This window comes from Ciconia boyciana, chromosome 21 (genome assembly GCF_034638445.1).
Source record: "Ciconia boyciana chromosome 21, ASM3463844v1, whole genome shotgun sequence".
NCBI lineage: Eukaryota > Metazoa > Chordata > Aves > Ciconiiformes > Ciconiidae > Ciconia > Ciconia boyciana.
The window spans coordinates 5,269,364-5,294,707 of NC_132954.1; the positions used below are offsets into that span (position 1 = coordinate 5,269,364).

Below are 25,344 nucleotides of genomic sequence, written 5' to 3' on the forward strand. Positions count from 1 at the left end.
GGAGGGTCAGGTGTGCGGGGCTGGGGTTTAGGAGGTGTTTTTAAGGGCTTGTGCAGTTGGGGATTTTCCGTCTCACCAGCCCAGCTGCTCACAGATCAGGGGTGTTGCTTTTCCGTAATAAACACTGGGTTGTTTTATTCACTTGCCCGTTTTCCACACTGTTTGGGGGTCGTGCATTGCCCGACTGGGACAAAGTGAGATATGGGCACTCAGACGTGATACCTGACAAACAGAGAAACCAACTCAGCATTTCCCTTCCTTGCTCCTTTCTTTTTGTTGTTTAAATCTCAAATTTTTGAAGTCGGACCTTGCAGAAATCTTCAGCAACACCTGACGCAGGGAGAGCCCTTGCTTGATGGAAGTAGTCGATGGAAGCCCAGGGCTCGCTCTCTGCAGAAGGCACTGTGTCGCATGGAGCCGTGATCGCATCCTGAGCTGGATTTCATATGGAATTAGTTGGCAGATTAAATCTTTCCAAAGAGGCGAGACCTTTTCTCCGGAAGCCAGGCATTGGCAGGGAGCAGATCTTTCTTATTTTGGTGGGTTTATTGGGATTTTTTTTTTCTTTGTATTCAGCTAAATGAGGTTCATTATTTGTTCAGTGACACAAGGTTTCCCAGGTACCCAAGCTGAGAAACAGGCCAGGCTGTTTACTTTTAAAATCAGGGCAAATAAATAACTTAATTGTGCAAATAGCACAGGGAAGCTGCCCGGGGCTGGGGCCAGTGTGGCCACAGCCCCGTCGTGAGCCCCCGGGAAGCATCCACTGGTGAGCGCAGCCGCTCTCTAGCCACGGAGACGCAGCCTGACCTAAACCTCACATCACAACGCTTTGGCGGGGCTTATTTTCAAGCAAATAGGTACCATTTTAGCCAATCCCAAGTATTTTTTCGTTGCGAAATCCCGTCTGCCAAACAGAGCGCTGCTGTGCTGTGACATTTATTAAAAAACAAACAGCAAGAGAAACTATGTGTTTACTTTCCAAACTAGGCGTTTATTTTATAACAGTGTCGTAGCTCAATACGGATTTTTTTTTTTTCCAACTGGCTGAGTTTCGTGAACTTTAAGTAAACAGGAGCGGGTTAGTCAGCCAGCTACTTAATTGGCTGACGGTGTTTTCATGAAGGGAATTAAAAGCGCTGGTTAGAGGTGAGTGAGTTAGACGTACATGGCTAGAAACGGCTCAATCCCAGAGCAACGCGGATGCCGCCTCCCTTGTCCTAATTACCCTTCAGCCCAAACTGCCTCTGCGAACACCAGGGACTGCAGCAGCCTCTGAGCCAGCAGCGCGAGGGGAAAACGCATCAGCCACAAACAAAACAGACACGTAACCAGCCACATCCTCTCCTATATATATATGTGTATATATGTATGTGTCTCACTAAGTGTAGTAAGAGAATAAAAGTTATATACTATTTACATCCACTTCTAGGAAGGGGTGGGAGGGATTTATTTTTATTATTTATTATTATTAATGGACTTTGCTATGATGCGGCCCATGAAACTCCTCTTCCACACGCAGCAGGAACCCAGTGTCACATTGCTCTGGTGGGGCCGGGATGGGACCCGGCCGTCAGTGGCAGCCGCACGATTTCACCACCATGTTGCGGTGCTTCTTGAGGATGACGTTGTTGTTGCTGTCGTAGTAGAGGACGGAGGTGGCACTGAGCTTCGTGGGGGCACAGCACGCCTTGGGCACGGCCTCGGGCTTCATCAGGTGGACCTGGGGGATGGATGGAGCCCGTCAGTGCCAGCGAACGTGGCTCCGGGCAGAAGGAAAAGCATCAAACCAGCTCTTAACTGCAAAAAGCTTGGGTGAATGGGGAGATTATTTCCAGCTTTTTGCAAAAATATTTATTCTAAACACTGAGCAGTCCTTGCTGCAGTTTATATTGGATCGGGGCTCATGGCACTGCGTGGGCCAGGCAGCCCCTTCATTAATTTGGGATTTCTGGGCCCTTTTCTCTCTGTAAATAGGCAAATGGCTAAAAAAAAAAAAAAAAATCAGGGCAGTGCGGGACTCGCTCCTGTGTGGGTGGGGGGTGCTGGATGCTGTTGCAATAGAGATTCTCCTTCAGGGCTCAGTGCTGCCCCAAATTTACCATATTGCACTAAAATCTTAAGTACACAACGCCTTTCTGAGCACAACTCTCCTTCGGCTCCTTCATCCCCTGCTCGGGACACACATTATCCCAGTAATTCACTGTACAGTGCAAGCGGGGAGGTTCACAGGCTGCCGGATGCACACAGCCCTCGCCGGCTTTACCCGACATGTGCGATTAATTTATTGCAGGGGCAGCCGAGCTCTCCTAGTTCGGAAGTCCGGTGTTTTTGCTGTCAAACCCTGCTATTTGCAGCACTGGCCGGGGTTGGCATGGCTCCCCGGCCGCGTTTGCCCCGGCGCTTCCCAGAAGGGCTGGATCCAGGCACCAGGTGATTCACATCCTGCCCGAACGGCTCTGTTTCAGGAAGAGCGTTGGGTTTAGGGGTGATGGGTGGGTGTAGGGGGGAAGGGGACCCCTCCCTGCCGCTGCCAGGATCGTGCCCAGCCCCGGACGGGGCCTCTGGCAGCTTTGTCAATGCAAAAATTAAACCCCGCCAGGCAACACCTTCAAAGGCTCGGACGAGGACTCGGCTCTCCCTATAATTAACCGCGAACACCGGAGCCGGTGTGACTCTGCCATTGGGAAATCAAACACTCACAGGGCAGGAAATTCCAGAAATTAAAGCACCGGCTGGGATGTGGGGTGGGTTTGGGAAAAACGGGGCATTAAAGCCTTCCTGCTTAGAATATGCTGAGCCCAACGTTTGGGTGCTGAGCCACAACGGTGCTTCCTGGGACCTCGGATGAAACCCTCGCGCACGGCTGGCGAGGAGGATGCACGGGCGACACGATGCCCTCGCCCACCAGCTGACAGGGGAGCACCCATCCAGATGTGCATGCACCCACCGATTTTTTTATTGGGAGCTGGGGCTAAACTGCACCCTCTGACCTAAACGCGCTCAAACCCAGGTGTGCCCAGCCCCAAATCCAGCTCTCCACGGGGACCCGCTGGGCTCCGACCGCTCCCCAGCATCCCCCCCTGGGGCTGCCGTTGCGGGATGCACTGACCAAGGACTGCAGGATGGCATGGTTGGTGGCATTCATGCAGGAGTCCAGCGGGAAGGCACACTCCCCCTCGCAGTAGTAGGCTGAGTACCCCTGTGGGGCAATCACCCAGTCCTGCAAAAAAAAAAAAAAAAAGGGTTTACACCGGTTACGCCATGGGCTTTACCCTTTCTGTGCCCCTTCATCCATTCCCCACCTGCAAAAACAACCCAGCCGGCTCCTCCCCGGGTGGCCATGCCAGCAGCAAGGGTTTATTTTGAGTTTTTGGACTGAGCACTGAGTTGTTCGGGGTCACCGGTGGGGTTTGGGGTTGTGGCAGTTCATGTTTGCCTTCCCAGCTCCTGGGACGGAGCTGCGGCAGCTCCCGGCTGCCCTGCCCTGCTCACATGGCTGCAGATCGCTTTATGGGCAGGAGAAGCCAGGCTGGGAGGGAGCCCGGGGGGAGGACGATGGGGTTTTTTCGCATTTACTTCTCCCAGTAGACAAGTACCAGCCAGCCAAGGTCCTGAAAGCTGACGTAGAGCTCGTGGCGCCGGCAGACCTGCCGCCCGTCCGCGGCATGGACGTCATCTGCGGGAGAAGGGGACAGCCAGCGTCAGCCCCACGGTGCCAGCATCCCGACCACCCGCCCGGCTGCAGCCATCACCGCTCAGGGGTGGGACTGAACAGCCCGTACGACTGGGGTGAGTTCAGAAGAACAAAAAGAAGAGGAGCTTCTGTTGTTGCACAAAGGGAAAAGAAGCTTCAAACTGGCCTGAAATTTATTGCTCCAACATAGGGACGAGGAGATTCAGCCTGGAAAGGGCTAAATCCCAGCTCTGCTCACAGCGGAGTTGGTTTTGAGGGTTTCCCAAGATAAATGAGTTTGGGAGAGCTGGGGCTTCCCACTCCCCTCCTGCCTGAGCAGCTTCCCGGGGCCATGACACCCTCCTGGGGTGATGCCCTCCCAGGGCGGCTTCAAAGCCGAGGGCAGTGATGCAAAAAGATGTCCAATATTCAGGTATCCCAAAAAATCCCACGAAACACCATCACCTTGAGGGCACCCGCCCCAGACCCACTGCACCTCCTGAACTGCAAACAACCCCAATCCTAAAAACCCCGAGCTCTGCTCCCCCGGGGATGCACTTCTGGGCCAAAATTGGGATTCCTTGCAAGACAAGGTACTAACAAAAGGTCCCATGGTCGTGGCAGCAGCAGAGCACGGTGTTTTCCATAGGGACACCAGAAAGGGACATAGGTGCCCCATAGGGACACCACTTCTCACCCCACAAAGATCTTACCAAAAATTCCCGGCAGCTTGTTTGGATGTGGGAGGTCGTTCGTCTTCTTGGGCTGCCGCCTCCTCGGGGGCTTGGCCGCCCGCGTAACACGCGTGGGGCTGGGGCTCGCCCGGAAGAACGTCACCATGAAGGGCTGCTTGGAGCGGGGCCCCCGGCGCCCCAGCAGCCCTGCCGAGCCCGGGTCGACGCTGTGCCCTGCAGGGGTGGGACCACGCGCTCAGGTTTGCTCTCAGAATGAACTCGTTCGGTTAAAGCAAGGAGGAGAAAAAAAATACAGAAGGAAATTTGCAGCGGAGAGCTGCGGTTTCGCCATCCCACATGGCTGGACCCCCCCGGAGGCTCCCTCTCTGCTGGTGTACATCCTACATCCCCAGGCGGGTGCATGACGGGCTGCTCACAGAGGTGGTACGGCCTCATCCTGCATGGCCACCACCATGCGATGGGCATGGAGAGCGATTCGGGTTGAAAAACCAAGTGAGACCCAAGCAAATGTTTGTTTGGTTTTTTTCCCCTTTGTCTCTGGGGAGGAATGCTCAGCTGGGAAGGAAGGGGATGGATTTCTGCAGCCAATTTCCAACGGCTGCGATTTCTCCCTACATGGGAGCAGAGATGCTCTTTTGTGTGCCCGTGCGCCTGCAAATGGCACTTTTGGAGCAGATTTGACCCCTTGGTGAGAAGAGGGTTAATCCTCCACACATACACGGGGATCCCTCCAGGTAAGGAGTTCATTAAGTGCTAATGGAGTTATTACAGCCCACACCAGGAACCCCATTAGCATGAATGCCTTTGGGAGGCTTTGCTATCAGGCCTTGCCTGCAAATCCAGTGCTGCCGACTTCTGGCACCCGCTGTTCTCCATCACAGCTGGAAATTTAAAATTGCAGCGCGACAAACCCTGCCCACCACTGCCCTCCATGGCACTGAGAGGGGAGATGAGAAAGCTCCAGTTTCTGGGGATTTGGCCTCAAATGCTGGAGGCAGGCTGGGCAGGCTTACCATCGTCCGTCTCCACGTAGAGTCGCAGCCCCAGGTTGTATTTCTGATCCACTAACCAGTGGTTGCTGGCAGCCGTGACGTCAAATACCAGCCAGCCCTCGGTCCCGGCACGCAGGTCCTGGACATCCAGCAGGAACAGGTCAGACTCCCTGTGGAAATGGGGGAAAAAAAAAAAAAACCCAAGCAGGTGAGTAATAGCAACCAAAGGGCACCAGCACCAGCGATAATTCACGGAAATGAGTCCTTGGTGCCTGTGTCCATACAGGTCCCGGCACAGCAGGGTCAGGATGGTGGCTCCCGGTGCTGCCGGCTGTGCTGCACGTGATGGTGGCACCCTGGCAGCTGCCCTGGGAAAAGCATCCTCCCAGCCCTGGCCGAAAAGCGGGGTCTGACATTGCCCGGTGGGAAAACGTGGGAACAGCGGGGCCGTGGCGGTGCTGCTTCCCTTGGCGGTGAGAAGGGAAAGTGCTGGGGCTGGTGCTTGCGAGGGGCCCCATCCCCATGTTCATCCCCATCCCTGTCTTCATCCCCACCATCTTCATTCCCATCCCCATCCTTATCCGCATCCTCATGCCCATCCCCATCCTCGTCATCTTCATTCCCACACCCATCTCCATCCTCATCCCCACCATCTTCATTCCCTCCCCATCCTCATCACCATCCACGTCTCCATCCTCATCCCCGTCCCTGCCCCTGTCACCTGTTGGAGTGCTCGGCGGCGATCTCGTAGATGCTGATGTGGAGGGTGTTGTTGGCATGGCGGGTGACACCCCGCGCCTTGTAGATGCGAAACTCAGCGGCCGTCACCGACTCGCCCGTGGGCACCTGGGTCAGGTCGAATCTGAACTCCTTCCAGTACGGCTTCGGTGAGAAGATGTCCCGGTCCTGCTCGACTGCGGAGCAAAGGGGTCAGGGAGGGCTGTGCCTGGCCCTCACCGTGGCACCGGCCACCCTGATGGGCTGATCAGAGCCTGCAGCTCCCCGCCGAGTCCCACCGACCCAATTTGCCCCCGATTTGGGGACAAACCCCGCTGGCTCGGGGCCCCTCACCCCGCTGAGCTCTTGGCTGCTGCAGCAAATTCCCATCTCTCCTCTCCAGAGAGTTTTAATCTTGATGCAACGCCCCCATTTTTTGCACAATCCCCCGCCCCAACTTTATTTTGCTGTTAACCTCCTGGCCCTCTTTCTTTATTATTAATTAAAAAAAAATTAAAATAAAAAGCATGAAGGCTTGGCTATGGCCAGCGCACAGAGAAGCTGCCCCTCGCGCTGTGGTTTAGGGGCTGCAGCCCTTTGCACTTCTCCAAAGGGTGAAAAACCCACCCCAAAACCCGAGCATTTCGGGGCGGTGGGACCGCCTGGAGCAGGAATCGGGGTTTTTGCAAGCCCTTCTGGCTGCAGGTGCTCGGGGGACAAAATCTGGGCAGCCCAGGGCTCCCCGGGGCCATCGCCGGGTGTCACAGGTCCCCTCTGCCCTGCAGGCTTCGGGCTGCTGAAATGTAAAGATTTTCAGCCTACGGGAGACTGTCAGGTCACTGCTCTGGAAAAATAAAACCTCGCTTTTTACTGAAAATACCTACTTTCTGCAGCAATCATCTAGTGCATGTTGGGAAAGGAAAAAATCTGATTTTTTTTTTTATTAAGTCCATAAAGGAAAAAAATGCCGTCTTTCTTTACGGTAATGCAGCCCCACACAGTTTCTCTAATCTGTAATTATTTTCTTCAAATTATTCTTTAAAAATATTCCAGGCTTCCATGACTGAATATAATTAAAGTGATTAAAGCTCCTCCTGCTTCAGGCACAAAGGCAATGTAACAAATCTGACCCGGCGCTTACTTTTAAAAATTAAACAAACAAATAATTAAATAAATAAAAACGCATGTTTTAAATGCAATCTTTAACCCATTCCAGGTGGGAAAAAAACATTCTAAATTTAATACACCATAAAGTTGCCATCCCCGTTTATGCAGGGGGAGCGGTGTGGCGCATCTCTCCAAACCGAACGCTGAGATTTTTGTTATGCATCCATGGATTTTTTTTCTTTTTTTTTTAATTTTTTTTTTTCTCTTTTTTTTTTTTCCTTTTTTTTTTTTTTAAAAACCCTCACATTCCCTCCAGCTACTGGGCTCACCACAAGTTATGTTATAAAAAAAGCCCGGGGCCAGGCGGGCAGGGGCGGATGCGGAGAACGCTTCCTGCTCCCGTGGGGAGGCTGCCCGGCCGGCGGCCAGCTGCGGGCGGGAGGATGCTGCGGGGAGCCGGATCTGGCCCGCGCACCCCCTCAGAGGGGACGCACCGGCCCCCCGACCCCGCTGCAGCCGCTCAAGGTCTCCCCAGCCCTTTTCTGCATTTCCATTTCTTCCACTGACCCATCACTGATGGTTTAACCCTCCTGGGCCATTAAAGATGCTGCTGAGGCCGTCGATGCCTCACGGCTCTTGGAAAATCCTTAAACCCCCCCAAAACACAACCAGAGGAATCCCCTCCTTTTTTTTTTTTTTTTTTCATTGATAAACCCCCAGCAGGAGGTCCTGCAGGAGGTCCAGGGGACACCCAGGTACAAAGCGGTGTCCCCTCAGGTATTTTTGGTCACCCAGGTGTTTCATGGGTCACTTGGGTCAGCCCTTTGCTCCCTGGCATCATGCGAGACCCAACCAGACTAAATGCTGGCTCAGAAATCACCACGATCTTCACGGGCCGAGTGGCTTGGGTGAAGCGATGCTGCGGCACCGCTCGGGTGGCTCCAGGGAAGGGCAGGGGGAGTTTTGCGGCAGAGCCAAGGAGGTCACAGGGACCCAGCGACACAGAAAAAGCCCTCGGGGTGATTTTTGGCCCCGGAGAAGGGTGAAAACCTTTGCTAAAGAAGCAGTTTGCTATGAAATCTTTGCATCTGTACGCTGCGGTGGTGATGGAGGAGACCAGGGCTGAAGGCAGAGGCGGGTGAGCTGGCAGGGATGGAAGCCCAGGACGCCCTGGCCAGGGATGAGAAATGCTAAAGGAGACTGCAATTAGCTGGGCACCTTGATGAACCAAATGAGCTGGCCTTAATAGCAAGCTGCCTGGTATTTGGGATGAGAGACTAGGAGGAATCCCCATTTTGTGGCGCAGAAGAAGGAACCCCCTTGGAAGGGCAGGACCAAGGGCGAAGCATCCTCTCCCTGTGCCGACACGGGGTTAGCGCAGCAGAGGAGGGCGATGGGGATGGGACCGGCTCCGCGGCATTTAGCAGGTTGGGGGGGATTTAATATCGCTGTGTTTTCTGGCAAAATTATAAATGGCTGCAAAATTATGACCGTGCAGTGAGGGAGCGCGTGTCGCATCCTGAAAGCACCCAGTGCCCTTTGCCCAGGCAGAAAAGTGGGTGCTAAAATGCTGTTGGTGCTGGCGTGTGCGGGTGATGGGCCCTCCCCGGCCGGCCGGCAGCCCGTCGTGCCTGGGAACCTGCTATTGATTCGAGGCGGGTTGACTCAGCCGCACCGCCAACCCTCAATTATCTGTGGGCGGATTATCCGGATTGCGGATGAGACACACTAAAAAAACCCAACCCAAGCTCTTTGCTCGCCTTGCCCCCTCCTTTGGCATTTACTGTCTCGCCCCTAAGAGCTGCTGCATCTTTCCCCAAAGCTGAATGCCACAACTGTGCTCCCACCACGCCGAAAAAATAATAAAAAAGTATTATATACATATCTAAATGGCTGTGGGGCCAAGCAACCCCTGGCAGGGGATGCCCAGCTCCCGCCGGGCTGAGCCCCGCAGTGTCTCCCAGCCCCAGCGCGCTCCGATCTCTTCCCAGAGAAGGGGCGATGGGGCCGCCTGCCTTCGTCCTGCTCCCCGGGTTATTTATAGCTGCACTTTTTCATTGTAAACTTTCTCTGTTTCTATAAACTGTGCATCAGTCGTAATTACTGGTCCTGGCTGCTCCCAATGGTCCCCATGATCATTTCAGACACTAAATTAAAAGGAAATGCCAGGATATTCAACCACATCAAGTGCACTGAATCCTAAAATAGGTTTAAAGGAGATGCAAGGAAGATGTTATCCTTCGCTTGCAAGCAGGAAAAAATAAGCTGCGGAGGCTTTCTGAAGCAGGGAGAGACTTAGGAGTTATCCCAAGTGCTGCGAAATGCAGCCAAACCTCTGCCAGGCTCCCACTTTGTCTCACGAGCGCTTCCTCCATCCTCCCAAGGTGAATATCAGGAGCCGCAGGACACGGGGCTCGGCACCGGGCACCCCCAGCCCAGCCGCACGTGGCTGTGAGGCAGCCTTGGCCTCCGCTGGCATCGCCCCGGCTCCCCCAGTCCTACAAACAGCCAGCCGAGAGCACGGTGGGGCAGGTGGACCCCAGGGGATTTTATTTGCAAAGTTTTTCCTATTTAAAACACGCGTGGCGGGTGTGTACGGAGCACCGACACCTCTGCATGGAAAACGCTGCCGTGCGTCCCTTGGCTGTGCCAGGTTTTCTGGCAGAGCCACTGCGGATACCCAGAGGAGGAGGCACAAACGGCTGCGAAATGAAGTGAGGAGTGGGAAAATCCCGACCCGGCTGCTGACAGCAGTTGGATTTCGGTGGTAACTGTGCGGGGGCGAAGGTGAGCGCCCGCACGGGCGCCGAGGCCGGCAGCAAGCGATGCTCTGCCAGCACGGGGAGCGGAGCAGCACACCCCAACTCCCTGGCTAAATTAAAGAGGTTTCCATGAGCTCCCACCCTGCGCTAATGGCTCCTTGCAGCGCCCGGGGCACTGCATCTATTTTTGCAAAGGTGGCAAGGAGCACGGCCCTGCCTTCCTCCCCCAGCACTCCCCGGGAAGCAAATCCAGCGAAGCCAGCGTTTGCCAGAAAGATGTCCGGCCACGGGCAGAGCTGCCTCACTGTTTCATCTGAAACAGCCATGGGGGGAGTCCGGCCACATCCCGGGGCAGCGGCAGATGCTGGGGAGGGAAAGGGAGGACGTGTGCACCGTGTGCGATGGGCGGTCGCGGGGGGCTCGGGCACGCTGCAGCACTGCAAGCCTCCTCCTCGCCTTCCCGTTACAAACCTCTCTGCTCCGTGATTATACCCTGCGTGTAACCGTGACTCACAGCTGGTGGCTCAGCCCCGGCCAAGAAGAAATCTCAAAGCCCATCCTTACCCCAGGCTTAAAAATACAACCCACCTGACTCCTTCAGTTAGCGCACAGAAATAGCACGGGTCAGGCTTATACCAAGTGTTTTATCTTCACGCCGAGAGGCAGCGAGCACGACGGGCTGCATGGAGCCATCACCACCAAACCCAACCAAAGGTGCCCGGTGGCCACCCATGGCCTGGAGGCCCTCGCTGCCCCCGGCCCCACCACCTGCCCAGGCCTGCAGGCAGGGCTCTCTGCCCGCTCTGCCCGCCCAAACCAGGACGTGTTTGTGCGCCGGGGCGGTTTGTCATTTCCCCTTCCCAGGAAAAAGGTGTGCCGCTGGGAGCCGCGCTCCGGCCCGGCTCACACAGGGCTACGCAGGGTGGCTGGGAGCAAAGAGGTCCAAGTGCCCAATGGAGCACCGACTTAGCCCATTTGCATGCCCCATCAGGGTAATTGTGCAGCAAATTATGCATGCAAATGAAAGCTAGCCTTCTTCCACAAAAATTTATTTAATTAACATGAAGGGGCTGACAAAGCCGCAGAAATCAAAGCCATTCAAATTGAAGGCTGCAACTGTGTTCCCCAACTCTCCCTGCTGCTCCAGGAGCACCAGGAAGGGGAGCAGCGCCAGCACCCCTGTGCCAGCACCCCTGTGCCAGCACCGATGCCTCCGGGGCAGCTCTCCCGAACATCCCACCCTGGCTGTCATCAAACCTGGCCATTTTAAAGCACTTTATGGTGCTTGTGTGGTCTTGAGTGTTGAAGGAGCTGGGATTGGGTGCCCCAAAGTCCCCACAGCCCCAAGGGCTCTAGATGGGAGTTGGGTGCTGGGTGCCTGCTCCCGAGGGCACCCCCTGACCACTGTCCGCTGCAGCAGGGTCTGTCCCAGGGAGCTCCCTGGCCTCTTTACATCCACACGTGGCAGAGGGAATGTAAGAATGGATGGAGAGGGCTTGCGAGATGCCTCCATGGTCCTCGCTCACCCATACTTCCTCCTGAGGGTGCAGGTCCCCTCCCTGCCTGGGCTCCCCGGGGAGGGTTTCTCCCCATGCTCAGAGCACTGGCTGGGGGGGGACCCCGTGCAGGGCCTGGAGGGGTGCAGGGGAGGAAAGGGGGCTCTGGCCGGTCCTCAGCAGTGCCATGGTGAGGCACCTTCCCCTTGCATGCCCTTTGGCAAACCACGGTGCAGCAGCCGAACCCAGCCTTGCTCTGGGGAGGCATCCCCGAGCCCAGGACACCAGCCACAGCCGCAGCTCGTGGGCCAGGACACTGCTCCGTGCTCACTAACATTCCCCTACCCCGCACCTCGTCCCCCGGCCTTTGCACAAATGCTCCCCAAAAGCCTTGTGCTTGGCCCAGGCAGGGACACCCGAACACCCCTTAGAGCAACGAGCAGAGGCAGGGAAAAGCTCCATATCCGTGTGCCTGGTCTGCTCATCCTGCTTGCGTTCAGGCCACCCTGGTGCCTGCCCTCATGAGGGGACCCCCTAGTGCCCCGGGTGCTCGTGGCCCCGCTGATGCTGGCTGGAAATAGCTCTGCTTTCACTGCCGCTCACACAACCGCCTGGAAATAGGACGGTGGCTGGAGCTCAGTAACCAGCTGGACGGGATTCCAGCAATAATTAGCAACCTTGAGGATTTTATTTTGAACCGTGATTCAGTGTCCCACCGCAGGTAATTTGGTCCACCCTGCTGCTGGCACGAGAGCTGCTGTCCTGCCTGCGTGCCCCGCTCGCTCCGTGGCTAGTTCACGTGCGCCCACCAAAATGGGGAGCGCAGGGTGGGCGACGCAGCTCCCTCGGGCAGGACGAGCTTGCCTCAGCCCGCGGTGGTTTCCAGCCTCCCTCCGCTGTGTTCCGATGGAGACAGCGTTCGGGGGAAGCAGCCCAGTTCATTGCAACTTGGGGACAAGCTGGGTGACCCAGCTTGGTCCCGGCCCGCCGGCCCTCAGCCCACCCTCGCTGCATGACTTTCCCCTTCTCCATCTCCACTTTTTTAAGCGGAGCCGGGTTTCGTGCCGAGGCTGCGCGCAGCTTGCCAGGGACCGCAGCCGCTCTCTCCCAGCACCCAGGCTGCAGCCCCATGGCCGCTGTGTCCCTCACAGCCGCTCTCCTGCTGTTATTAAGCTCAGCTCTGTGCAAAAGAGACTTTCCTGAGCCGGGACACGCTGCGGCAGCCCCCCGGGACGCTCGGAGCTGTCAGTACGGCAGCCGTGGTCCCCTGCCCGCAGCCAGGGCCAAGGTTTGCTCCCCGAGCCAGAGGTCGGGGTCGGTTCAGCAGCCCGGGCTGGGCTGGCAGCGGGGCTCCGCGCCGCGCCCAGCCCCGACCCTGCGGCCGCCGCAGCCCCCTGCGCCCCGTCCCGCCCCGCGCTGCTCCCCGGTGTCCCCCGGCGCCTCCCGGCGCTGCGGGCGGCAACCCCGAGCGTCCCCCGGGGCGATGCGCTGCCCTGCGCGGGGCTCGGCCGCCGGCTCCGCGCCCGGTGCTCCCGAGACCGCCCGGTCCTGCCCGTGCGCCCCGGGCCTCCCGCAGGCTCCGCGCCTGCCCCTGCGCCCCGGTCTGCTCCGGTCCGACCGTGCGCCCCGGTCCCTCCGGTCCTGCCCGAGCCGTCTGGATCCTGCCCGTGCACCCCGGTCCCCCCGCAGGCTCCGGTCCCTCCGGTGCGCCCCGGTCCTGCCCAAGCCGCCTGGATCCTGCCCGTGCACCCCGGTCCCCCCGCCCGCCCCAGCCCTCCCGGTCCCCTCGCCCGCCCCGGTGCCCCGGTGCCGCGCTCACCCACGTTGACGAGGCTGACGACGGTGTCGGCGCGGCTGACGACGCTGCCGGGCGGGGGGCTCTGGGTGCTGAGCCCGGTGAGCACCGGCCGCGACACCGCCGCCTCCTCCTCCTCCTCCTCCGCCTCCTCCTCGCCGGCCACGGCGTGGTAGAGGTCCAGCATGAAGAGCGGGGCGGCGGCGGCGGGGGCGCGGGCGGCGGCGGGGGGCCGCGGCCGCGGCCGGCCGGGCAGCCCCAGCACGGCCAGGATCTCCCGCTGCACGTCCCGCCGCTCGCCGCCGCTCAGCCGCCGCTGGAGGAAACCGGCGGCGTGGAGGCGGCGGCGGAGGACGCTGCCGCTGCCCAGCTGGCACAGCACCGCGGCCGCCCAGAGCAGCGCCAGGGCCCCCAGCGGACCCCGGCCCGCCGCCGCCCCGCGCCCCGGCCCCATGGCACCGGCCCCGGCCCCGGCCCCGCCCCGCCCGCCGCCCGCCCGCTGCGGTGCGGTGCGGTGCGGCGCGGTGCGGCGCGGCCCCGGTCCCGGTCCCGGTCCCGGTCCCGGCCGCGGCCCCGGCCCCGGCCCCGGCCCGCCCCGGCGGGGCGAGGGGAAGGGACGGTCCCGCCGGCGGCGCCGCCCCGGCCACGGCTCCGGGACGCCCGGGCCCTCCCCGCCCGGCGGCCCCGGGGACGGGGTGCAGCGCTGGGCACCCAAAGCCGTGGGCACCCGTCCCTAGGGATGCTCACCCTTGTGGGCACCCAAACCCACGGGCACCCGTCCCTAGGGATGCTCACCCTTGTCGGCACCCAAACCCATGGGGACCCACCTCCACTGACACCCAAACCCATGGGCACCCATCCCTAGGGATGCTGACCCTCATGGGCACCCAAACCCATGGGCACCCATCCCTAGGCATGCTCACCCTCATCAGCACCCAAATCCATGAACAACCAAACCCATGGGCACCCATCCCTAGGCATGCTCACCCTCATCAGCACCCAAATCCACGAACACCCAAACCCATGGGCACCCATCCCTAGGGATGCTCACCCTCATTGGTACCCAAACCCATGAACACCCAAACCCATGGGCACCTTTCCCTAGGGATGCTCACCCTTGTCGGCACCCAAACCCATGAGCACCCATCTTCATGAACACCCAAACCCATGGGCACCCATCCCTAGGGATGCTCACCCTTGTCGGCACCCAAACCCATGAGCACCCATCTTCATGAACACCCAAACCCATGGGCACCCATCCCTAGGGATGCTCACCCTTGTCGGCACCCAAACCCATGGGGACCCACCCCCACTCACACCCAAACCCATGGGCATCCAACCCTATGGATGCTCACCCTTGTGGGCACCCAAACCCGTGGGCACCCAAACCCCTGGGCACCCACCCCTAGGGATGCTCACCCTTATGGGCACCCAAACCCCTGGGGACCCAACCCTATGGATACTCACCCCCGGGCATCCACTCCCATGGCAACTCAAACCCATGGGCACCCAACCTCCGCACCCACCCTCACAGGCACCCACTTCAGCAACACCCATCCCCATGGGCACCCCCCCATTGGGTGCACCCACCCCTGTGGACACTCACCCCCACGGACACTGACCTCACTGAGCCCCCACCTCACCAACGCCCAAACCCACCGCGCACGCACCTCACCGGGCGCTCTCTCTGGCAACCACCCACTCCAACAGGGACCCTCATCGGTCAGCATCCTCACCGGCGGGCACCCACCTCGCCAGCAGGTACCCACACCACCGAGCACCCTCGCCAGCACCCACCCACCCACCTGGGCCTTTTAATTTTGGGACTGGTGGTTCCCTGCTCCGTTCTGCAAGGAAACCTGCGTGCAGACGCCCCGAGGCTGGCACAGCAGACCCCTCCCCGCACGGGATAAACAGCTCCGGCTCTCGTACTTAAAAAGCTAACACTGCGGAATAAAGTAGGAGGCAAGATTGTTTATTACCGCAAGCAATTTTAATACAAAAAATTTGTCTGGTTTTTAAACAATTCATTGGTAGAGCTTCAGTTTTGCCTCAATTTAAACCAATTGAGAGAATCACACAGCAACACGGTCAGAGCCAGAGAGGAACAATATTTAATAAATACAGGAGCTCTGGAGAGCCCTCTCCCCCGGCCCGTCTCCTGGTCACTTGGTCAGTTTGATTTTATTACAAAGAAAAAGAAGCGTACAAAAGCGAGACAGGACTTGTAGCGAGTGTGCTGGTGAGACTCATTTCAAGGACAAGCAACTGTGCGTGTAAGTCCAGATTTCTTCTAGGAGCAGAGGTCACATCAATCTCAGCCTGGTTGGAAGTGGAATGACCAGTTAAATAATAAATAGGAAAAAAAGAGATGCAGATAAATAGCGATTCTGTAAGGAACATCCTGGGTCGCTCTCTTAGGCCATCAATCCAGAAGAATCCTCTAATTTGTAGGACCCACCACCGCTACGGGATCTATCCGAGTGATCCAGACCTGCAATCTTACCAGCGTGCTCTCCTCTGGCCAGCTTCAGCGTGAACCCCCTCCCCAAACCCATCACCATGTGTTTGTTCTTTAAAAACAAAGTTGTCGGGACAGTATTTTCAAGACAGCAATTGTCATGACCTTCGCCGTAGTGTGTGCAAATTTTATTAAGTCAAACTCTGCTTTCTTCAGGTAAAACCACATAGCTTTAAAAAAAAATGGAAACATAAGCCCCAAGTCCCCTCACCTCATGTTTCTCTGGTTGAGGTATCTGTGATTTACAAAAAGAGAGTTCCTCGAACACTGTAGGATTCAGGTCTTTGTTTTTAAATATAATTTACCTTGCTGAGACAGCAAGTTAAGTTTATAAAGATGCATTTAGGAAACAATCCTAAAAGATAAAGCAGGTTTGCACCCTGCACCGCGCAGAAATCCTATTTATATTTTAGTTTTTCTTTACACTTTCACATCTTGACCTTTTTTTGCTTCCTTTTTTTTTTTCTTTTTCTTTTTTTTTTTCTTTCTCTCCCACATTTCAGTTTTCCAGGCCCCTCTCTGAACAGGGGTCGCCGAGAGGCAATTTTTATCTACATAAATATTCACATGAAAATAGTAACTTACAAAAAAGGAAAAAAAAAAAAAACCCAAATAAGGCAGCTTCATAACACAACCTTCTTTTACACTTTTAACAATATAGTTTCTCCCATTTAGAATAAATATACATCCAATGTACGTAGCAGGGTTAAAAATTGGACACAGGTTGGGTTTTCTTTCTTTCAGGAGGGCGTGGGTACAGTATTATCTTTTAGGGCCTGGAGTTTTTGGGGTGGCAGTGGTTGTTTTCTTGGACATGGTTGGGATTTTGGAGGGTTTGGCCATCCCCCGGCGCGAGCCGCCCTGCCCGCCGGCCACGCTGCTCTCCGAAGTGTCGGAGCACGCCGACTGCGTTTCCAGCAGGTCAAAATCGGAGGCGTCGCTTCCCCGCCGGCTGCTGGCCCGGCTGCCCGTGCGGCTCCCGGCGCGGCTGGTGGGACGACTGGCTGTTTTTTTAGGATCTGCAAGGGGAGCAGAGCGAGCCGTGAGCAGGCGGAGGAGGAGGATTCCTCCCCATCCCTGGACCGCCCGGCACCCAAATCCCCAGCACCGCTGCAGCAGCTTTCAACCACCCGCCCAGCACCCCTGAAACGGGGGGTTCGGCACCAGGACCGATTCATTCCCGAGCTTTTAATGAAGCAGCAGCAAGCCCTCGCACTGCGAAACCGCTGCAGCATCCCCTCTCCCAGGCAGGGACACAGCGGCGGGCATCAGCCTCCCCAACTCGCTGCGGGCTCCCTAAATATTTAATATTTTCTCTGCCAATTTAAGCAAGCAAGTAGGAAGAGCGGCAGCAGGAGTTTTTTGGTCTTTGCACCTAACTTACCTGCCCGACTGGTTTTGGCACCTGTAGAGACTGGTGAGGAGCTGTTACTGGTGTCCCCAGCCAGGGAGGTTCGGCTGGAGTGGAAGGTGGGTCGCTTCAGCTTGCTGCCCGCGGAGGGGGTCACCTTGGGAGGAAGCACACACAGAGCATCTTTTAGGTGTCACCCGGGCCGAAACAGGCCAAGATCACGGCCGAGATCAGTACCTCAGCAAAACGATTTTGCCGTTTAAGAAACACCCATCTTAATGGTCAAGGAGAACACAAGCTGTCGTTTCAGCAGCGGTTAATAAAAAAGGAAAAAGCCTGGATCTGGAAAATTTGGAGGGCAACGGCAGTTTGTGTGCTGCAGGCTGATGCACCGCTATTTGTTGGAACGAAAATAAAAGCAAAGCTGCTATCCATCCGGAGGATGCCAGCATCATCTGGGCTCACAAGCTCCACAAAGAGAAAGTGAAATCTTGCAAAAAGAGGTATTTTAGCATCTAAGCAGCTCAGGACCATTTTTGGAAGGGTCAAACACAATGCAGCGTCTTAAGAAATGCATCCCCTTGTCGGGAGGCATCAGCACGCTGCAATGCTGCGAGTCGGAGGGACGTCACCCGGGTGTCGGTGCCATGGGCAGGTCCGTGCACCCACCACCCAAGGGCAGACAGATTGGAGCAGCGAGGCACCAGCAATGAACAGGGACACAAAACACAGCGAATCAGCTTCGGTCGCATCCTGAAACGGTGCTTTCCCTGACCTTTAAGACGTTGCAAACGCAGACGGGCGGGTGGAAAAGCAGCACAACAGGCAGCTCTGCTCCCGCCACTGCGGAAGAAAGCGAAGGGGAAGGTGCTGGGCGCGGCAGGGTGCCGGCAGGGCGAGGGCACCTGGACCCAGGCAGAAAGGGCAGCTCCAGTTTCTATGCACCCCGCAAAGCTCTGGGTTTGGGGCAGCGCCGCAGGAAAGCGACTGCCCGTGGCGTCCCCTGTCCCCCGGGGCTTGGGAGGCACGGCTGTGCTGCAGGGACGGCTCCAGCCCAGCTGCATCCCTGGACGGACGGACATTAATACGGCAGGGCATTTCCCCATGAGCTTTAAAGCAACAGCCGGAGAGGTTTCCCTCCACTCCCTGCGATTGTGTGGGTTTTTTAGGAAACTTGGAAATCTTGCCATGTCATGAAACTGGAGCTGCAGGGGGGGAGAGGGGCAGCCGAGCAGCGGGCTCCCCTTCGGGCGCTGGGGGAATTAAAATCCATTAACACGTGATTGCAAAGGTACCATTTTCACCATCAGAGATTTCGATTCTCGTCCTTGATCCTATTTTATAAACAAGTTAACAGCAGCAAGCAGGCAATTTAGGGCAATTGGGGAAGTGCTCCTGACTTTCTGACGATTTAAAAAGAATTCCTTTTCTGCGTGAAAGCACCGCCGAGCAAGACGCAGTTATCTTGCCAGCACACATCACCCCTCGGTGAATCACCGAGATCTACCAGGTATTTCTCATCACTGATTCACAAGGTCAGGAAAGTCCACGAGGAGGCTGAAACTTTAGGGAGATCAAAGTCTCAGCCCAAATTCCTCCTCTTGGGAGCATCAAGCCGGTGACAGTGCCGGACACACCATACGTGCTTCAACACGGTGATAAATACAAGCGCTTCATAAAAATGAAGGCGATGTGGTTACTGTGCATGCGCTGTAGCTGATTTTCAAGTCTCAACTCGGCTGCTGGATTTCAATTTTTGAAAGCCAAGCACGGCTGCTTTTCAACGCTTAAAAGCTATTAAAGCTTGGAAAATGTCTTTTTTTTTTTTTTTTTTTAAAAGCACAAGAGGATAAAAGTCGCTCTCTTGGTTTGAAAGCAGGTAAACGTGAATCGCAAGCAGTTGTGCTTTATTCTGAAGTCGATGTTTTATTTAATCCGAGTTAGAAACCCATGAAAAACGCTAACAGTCGGAGCGTTAGCGGTGCTAACAAGCGCTGCTCTACCACAAGGAAAGCGTTAAAACAGGCAAGGGAGCAGGACTTCTCCGTGCCAGCGGCACTCCGGCCTGTCAGCAGGTCCTCGGGGCTGCGAGACCATACTCTACCTCGGCGCTCGAGAGCTGGAAGTCGGAATAATCGAATCCCCTCAGGGGGGTGCCCGCTTTACTGTTTATCAACCAGGGTTTGTCATAACATCGAGAGAAGTGATGTGGAGTCTGTGAAATGGAAAATCCAAGGAAGGGGGGGAGAGGTGGAAGTGAGTGAAGAAAAAAAAAAAAAAGAAACGGGAAAGTATCTGGAATGGGGGAAAACGGCACTAAAACGAAACGAGAACCAAACAGGAAAGAAATAAATTAAAATAAAGGGAAAAAAATCCAAACACATGATGAAATTAAACATGCATGGGCAGATGATGTGGCGGGAAAGGAGAGATGATGGGCGATGGCTTCTTCCTGTGCGCCGGCCAGATGCCACAGCTGCGGCACAGCCCTGCCTTGGGGTCCGGGAGCCTTCGGCTGCACGGCGAGAGCCGGGGACCCTTCTGCAGAGCCGCGAGTGCCCAGCTGGGGCTGCAAACCTGTCCTGCACCATCCCACCCCACCCATCCCGCGTGGACAGCAGGGTTCTTCCCGCAGACACCATGAACATCCTCCAGAGACCACAAGTAACCATCAAGCCCCTGATCCCCAACCTTCCTCCTCCTCCTCCTCCATACCCCTCCTGCAGCTCCTCATCTCACCAGGACGGGTCTGGAGGCCACCAGTTTCTAAAGGAGAGGAAAGAGGAAGGCTTCGCGCACGAACCCCACCTTGGCTCCGCTGGCCGGAGTCGCGGGAGAGGATGGCATGGAGGCACAGCTGTGGTTGCTCTGGCTGGCGCTGGAACTGGATCGTGTTGGCGAGGCTGCCCGGGAGGACGGTTTTGATCTTCGGCCTCGCGATCGGAACGGTGTCATTCCCTGGGAGGCTCCCTCCGGCAAGATGAATTTCTCTCGGAGTTCAAGGTTGGTCCGTCCTCGTGCTGGAAGGGGACAAAGGAGAGGAGACCTGAGGTTCGCGTGAACCCGACGTCGTTGCCGGGGCTCAGGAGGCTCCGGGGGTCGGAGCGCGCGTCCTTGTGATATCTGCCAAAGCCCATCTCCGAGGGCGAGCGGATGGCAGCGAGATCGTCCCGGCTCTCTTGTTCCTGCCATGGATCAGCTCTTTGAGAAACTGCCCAATTAAAAGCTGCCTGAGGCCTATGAATTCAAACTGGATGCCCTGTTATTCTCTAGTGTCTTGGGGAAAGCAATCCCGGTGGCCTTTAAACACACCGTGTTACAACGGTGGCCAACGTCATCTTTAGCATAGCTTAAAAACAGTAAGAGCAGCTTTGAAGGGTTGTGATTCTGCTCTCTCACAGCTCCGGGCAGCTCTTCACCAATTTTTGGGGAGAGGAGAGAGAGAGGTGACCACCACCCATTAAAAGCCAACTTGTAAAATTTTCATCCAAACGCCCCAAAGAGCTGGAGGGTCTCCCTTCGACAAGCAAGGGGCAACCAAGCAAGAAGAAGGTCTGTGGCCTTCAGCTCCTGGGCCAGCTGATGTGCGCCGATGTGTTTCATCTTCACGGCATCCAAACAGAGAGCAAGGGCATGCACCGAGCCCTACGGGACATGGGAGCGATTTTAGAATCGACGCATTATGGACCAGAAAGCCAGGGAAGCAATTACAGAAGGGAAGCACCACGCTGAGATAACCAAGGGATGGAAATAACCTCGATGTCAGCGCTGTAAAACAGCTGCTGCAAAGCATGAACGGGGGAGGCTGGAGGAGCAGGAAAACCCTGAAGGTTCCCCAAAGCAAGCGGCACACGCTGTAAATCACGCTGCTTTCAGCAACAGCCGACAGACAGCGGGAGCAAGGAACGGTTAGGCAGCAGCTTGAAGAAGACATAGCCGAAGCAATTAACATCTCTGAGACCCCGGTGAGACAGGGACATACGGAGCACAGACCTAAGCTCTCCAAAATACACAGTGGGCTGCATATTAAATGCTCCTTTCCTGCTGGAGCGAAGGGCAGAAAGGAGGGGTTCTGGTCCCCTCTCAAGGATGCCTGCTCTCCTCTTGGCCAGAGCAGAGCTGCTCACCCCACCGTCCCCCCACGAACCGCACCGGGGGATGCTCCCGCAAGGGCTCCCGGCTGCATGAAGCAGAGATTGGCGTTTCTGATGGGAGAACACGCCTGATTCCTGCTTTCTTGCACCTTGATGCACATCATTCCTGGCCATCCCCGCTTGCTAATCCTTCTCTGTCCCCTGGTCACAGCTCCCGGCCGGCCGCAGCAGAGCATCGCTTCCATTCCAAAAGCTCTCACCACGATAAAACCTCAAGACTGAAGGTTTTGGAAAGGAGGCAATCCCAGTTCTCCGTACCCACGGTATGCGACCCTGGTCTGTGTAATCCCAACCGTCCCTTCCAAAAGTGTCTCACCAAACCAGCTCCAGCAAAAACTGCTCAGCCCTAAAAAACCAAGATCTAGGTTATTTTTCCTTTCTAATGTGCTGCTGTGTTTTCCTTAAGCTCGGTTCAAAGCTTCTTGCACTTGAATTTTCCTGCACTAATGCTGAACTGAAACATCTCTTTTGTTTCACTGCCGGGCTGGTTAATCCCTGGGACACACTCGTGCAAGGGGACGCTTATCGACACACTTACGGCAGGACGCCGTGCTCAAAATCCCCCCCAGAAATCCAACCCAGCCCTGAACAGCCCCATGGACAACAACGTCTAAATGCAGCCCTTTTATAACTCAAATCTGGCAGGGGGCAATCCAGAAAAAAAGGAGGGCGGCCACGTTTCCACCCTTACGGGCAGAGCCGGGGGAAGAAAGGTAATTTTAAGGCGCTAGAAGAAGGCCCAGCACCGTCAGCAGCTCTCGCTGCAAACAGGTATTTAAGCTGCACGGTCCTGCACAGCTCAGGGTTTCCAAATTAGTTCCTTATGCCGCTGCTCTAAAGACAACAAATGAACTGAGGAAACTTGTATTAGAAGTGCATCGGAGAGAAATCAAGTAGTTCAAAGTCGCAGGAGAAACGTCTCCTCGTTCACTCGGACAGGGCTGGACCATCAGTGACCCGTGGCCGCAGCGGCAGTACCATGGGTTCACAGATCCTGGGCTGGAGCATCTCCTCCCCAGAGGGTCTCAGACCAGGATTTTACCATCTCCTGGCTTTGAACCTTTTGAATTCTTTCAGGTCACCTTTACGAAGCTTACTCCATCATCCACAGAGCCACACGTGCGCACCGACCAATTCAAAGGGAAGCCAAAACCCCCAGCACGGCAATGCAGCTCCGCTCACTGGGGTCTTAAAAACAAGAAACACAACCCTTCCCTCTTCTCCTCCCAAGACACCTGGCTAAACTCTGCGAGATTTGCTGCAGTATCGCCAAATCTCATGATTTTAAGTTCTATGGTTTGCTTTGGATCCGTTTTCTCCAGCTCCTGCCTGTTATTTGGGTAACCCAGACCCGCTCCTCTGGTACATCCACAGTCACAGCAGACAAGTTCTCAAACTCCCCTTACTGGGCGAGAAGACCCCAGCTGTCTAAAACTCAGGAATTGCCTTACCTCTGCAAGGATCATTCTTCACTAAAAACTCATCCAGGGCCATCCATCCTCCACCGACGCGAACCATGACCGTGCTCCGCAGGATACGGACCAGCCGCAGCTGCTGGGAATCGCCGAACTGCGGAGCCAAGAAACAGTTCAGACAAGGGGAGCGCAACAAGGGACCCTCGGCTCCTTCCCGCAGCAGGCTGCACCAGGGCAAAGCTATCAGAAATGCCCTGTGTGGTCCCCAAAGCTTTTATTGATCTATCGAATACTTTTAAGGTTTCTCCAGATCTGTTGTTCTGGAATAAGCGCAGGCTGGTACCCATTTACAGGAGTTTTTCTGCTGCCTGGTCTTAAGGTGATGCAACTATCCAAACCCTCTCGTTTTGAAGCTGGAAAGAGAGAATTTTTTAGAGCAGCAAGTGATAATTTGGAATTTGGTCTTTGGATGGGTTTTCTCAGCCAGAATCGTAGGTTTTCCTTTTATTATGAAAGGAAGAGAGAATGTAATGACCCTCCTGGTGCAGCCCACATGGAAAAGAGCCGGCTGATTCAGGTCACGGAGTGCCGGTGAATCAGCAAGGCAAGCAGTGCTGCGTCACCACCGAGCGAGAAACCTCTTATCATCAAGTCTGAAGTCCAGGGATTTCACTGAGCCTCAGACTCGAGCCCACCAGCCAGAAAGCCCCCGCCGCAGAGATCGCCCAGCGAGGATGTGTTGGTGAGTGCAGAGTGATGGGAATCCAGGCAGGAATCCCGCAGCAATGTTGATTAGTGATTGCAATGTTCATTAGTGATTTTAAACACCTGCAATTTCAAAACAAGTGCACCCTGAATCAGAAGCATGTGTCTGTTGTTCAGAGTTCTCTAAATCTCCCAAACAGCCAAGCCCAGGCTCCTGGTTGCCCTCTGCATCGGGCAGGCGGCAGAGCTGGTACAGGACACCGGGAGCCTTGCTCGGATGTAGCAGCTCTGCGTCCAGGTCTACAGAGCACCAGCTGTGAGGAGAAGATAGGGGAACCAAGCCTTTGAAAGCAAGACCATCTCCACAATGAATAAATAAAAAAAAAAAGGCAGCAACATTTTCCCTGAGTGGATAAGAATGGAAAAAATCAAGAGATTAAATGAAAACAGAGTGCAAAGCCACACTGAGATGGGTCACGGCAGGAAGAGGGGCAGGAGGTAACAGCATCTCCAACCCTCCTGCCCGCGGGGACACGGGACCCTGGACCATGCGCTGGTGGGTCTCCCTGCTTGGGGGTCCTACCAAAACGTGCTTGCCTCAGCACGGCGGTGAAGGAGCTGCCGCAGCCGCGCTCGGCACAGCTACGGTGTCTGCGGGCGGGGAGGAGGGCAGGGGAGCTGCCTTCCCTCTCTCCGGGCTCTGCGTAAGGTGTCCTTCAAGAGCTAGCTCTGCACCAGGGAAAACCAGGGACGTGTTAATTCTCATTTCCACTGCCACATTTAACATTATTTTTCAGTTGCCGTTGAAAATGTTTCTATAACCACTGTCTAAATTAAAGCCAGAGCTCTCTCGGATGCGTTCACTTCCAACATCCAGGTTTGTTTCTTTTTGGGCATGTTTTTGGTAGGGCACCATCATTTCACATGAAAAATATGCTTTTCTGTTCGAGCGGGGGCAGTGGGCACATCACGACGAGACGTGATGCTCCAGTCCTGTTAAAAAAAGAGCTCTGCCCCCTGAACCAGCCGGCACTCACGCACGCTGCACCGCTCATCTCGGGTCACGACAGTAACGGGGAGACATGCAGGTTTTGGGAGCCTTGCTCCAGTTAGGAGTTACTCAGTGGGCGTAGCGGGGATGAGGGTTTAGTTATCGTTACCTACAGGATTAAAGGGGTGGACTCGGCATTCTCATTCCACGGTGATTGCGACCCAAACCCACCAGAGCCTGGTACAGCCCTCGTGCAGGTAGCTGTGCCCCCAAGATTTCATCCGGGCTGGCCGTTCCCCGAGGGAGCGCAGTCCCGGGCACGAGCCCACCAGTATCTCAGTGCTCCCCGCCACAGGGTGCCGTGATTTGCCACCGATTACCATCAACATCCCCAACGTATCCAAGAAAGAAGCCACAGAGAGAAAAATCTCCCCCATTTTTGTCAAATCCTGCTTTTTGCATTGAATTTTCCCCTTTTTTCTGCCCAATGCAGTCTTTTTTTCAGGTGGCCCTCCCAGCTCAGGCACTCCTCTGTACCAGGCTCTGCTGAGCAGTGCTCACAGATCACATCCTCCCACAACAACAAAGGATAGAGCAGCATCACGGGCACACAAAGCTACGTTTGTTAAAAAAAAAAAGAAAAAAAAAAGAAAAAGAGAGGTGAGAGACAGCATCGCAAGGCAAACTGTACCTGATTGCCGAGGAAGAACTACGGAGGGAGAGGAGTTGTGGAGGGAGAGGGGACGGGGGGGGGAAGGAAAGTCAAGAGGAAGAGGAGGGGAAAGAAAAACAAGAAAAACATTTATGGGATTAACAGTGCAATAATAATGAAAACTGTTAACTGCAGGTAGTTAGAAATCTGTGGGGTTTATGCTATTTGGGTGTAAGGTAGAAGCTCGGGGAGCCTGGGGCTGGTGCAGCCGGCGGGGCGAGCACTGCGGCTCGGCTCCTCTCGGCCGGAGCATCA

General features: G+C 55.8%; 2 protein-coding genes across 14 annotated transcripts in view; both read right to left on the reverse strand.

Annotated features, from left to right (window-relative positions):
* Positions 1 to 1,503: 1,503 nt before the first annotated feature.
* BMP8A (bone morphogenetic protein 8a) lies at positions 1,504 to 13,694 on the reverse strand. Its single transcript, XM_072885343.1, has 7 exons — positions 13,265 to 13,694; positions 6,085 to 6,277; positions 5,385 to 5,533; positions 4,390 to 4,584; positions 3,600 to 3,679; positions 3,113 to 3,223; positions 1,504 to 1,723 (listed from the first exon to the last, which is right to left on the reverse strand). Exons 1-7 carry the CDS (start codon positions 13,692 to 13,694, stop codon positions 1,574 to 1,576), a joined length of 1,308 nt encoding a protein of 435 aa, XP_072741444.1. The 3' UTR covers positions 1,504 to 1,573.
* A 1,505-nt stretch (positions 13,695 to 15,199) lies between these two features.
* Positions 15,200 to 25,344, reverse strand: part of MACF1 (microtubule actin crosslinking factor 1) — a 149,764-nt gene continuing 139,619 nt past the window's right edge. For 8 of the 13 annotated variants that reach the window (XM_072885339.1, XM_072885338.1, XM_072885329.1 and 5 more), the window contains 6 exons: positions 25,069 to 25,086; positions 22,718 to 22,835; positions 19,921 to 20,132; positions 19,217 to 19,327; positions 17,146 to 17,269; positions 15,200 to 16,780 (listed from right to left, as the gene is read on the reverse strand). In XM_072885339.1, coding sequence (XP_072741440.1) covers positions 16,524 to 16,780; positions 17,146 to 17,269; positions 19,217 to 19,327; positions 19,921 to 20,132; positions 22,718 to 22,835; positions 25,069 to 25,086 — 840 coding nt within the window. In that variant the 3' untranslated portion in view covers positions 15,200 to 16,523. The remainder of the gene's footprint in view (positions 16,781 to 17,145; positions 17,270 to 19,216; positions 19,328 to 19,920; positions 20,133 to 22,717; positions 22,836 to 25,068; positions 25,087 to 25,344) is intronic. The other 5 variants (XM_072885342.1, XM_072885333.1, XM_072885340.1 and 2 more) reach the window with 3 other exon arrangements.

Coding starts and splice junctions, on each gene's coding strand:
- BMP8A (XM_072885343.1), bottom strand. CDS start 13,694: ATGGGGCCGGGGCGCGGGGCGGCGGCGGGCCGGGGTCCGCTGGGGGCC. Junction 6,278..13,264: donor CGTCAGCCTCGTCAACGTGG/GTGAGCGCGGCA, acceptor TTTGCTCCGCAG/TCGAGCAGGACCGGGACATC. Junction 3,680..4,389: donor CAAGCTGCCGGGAATTTTTG/GTAAGATCTTTG, acceptor CTTCTCCCGCAG/ATGACGTCCATGCCGCGGAC.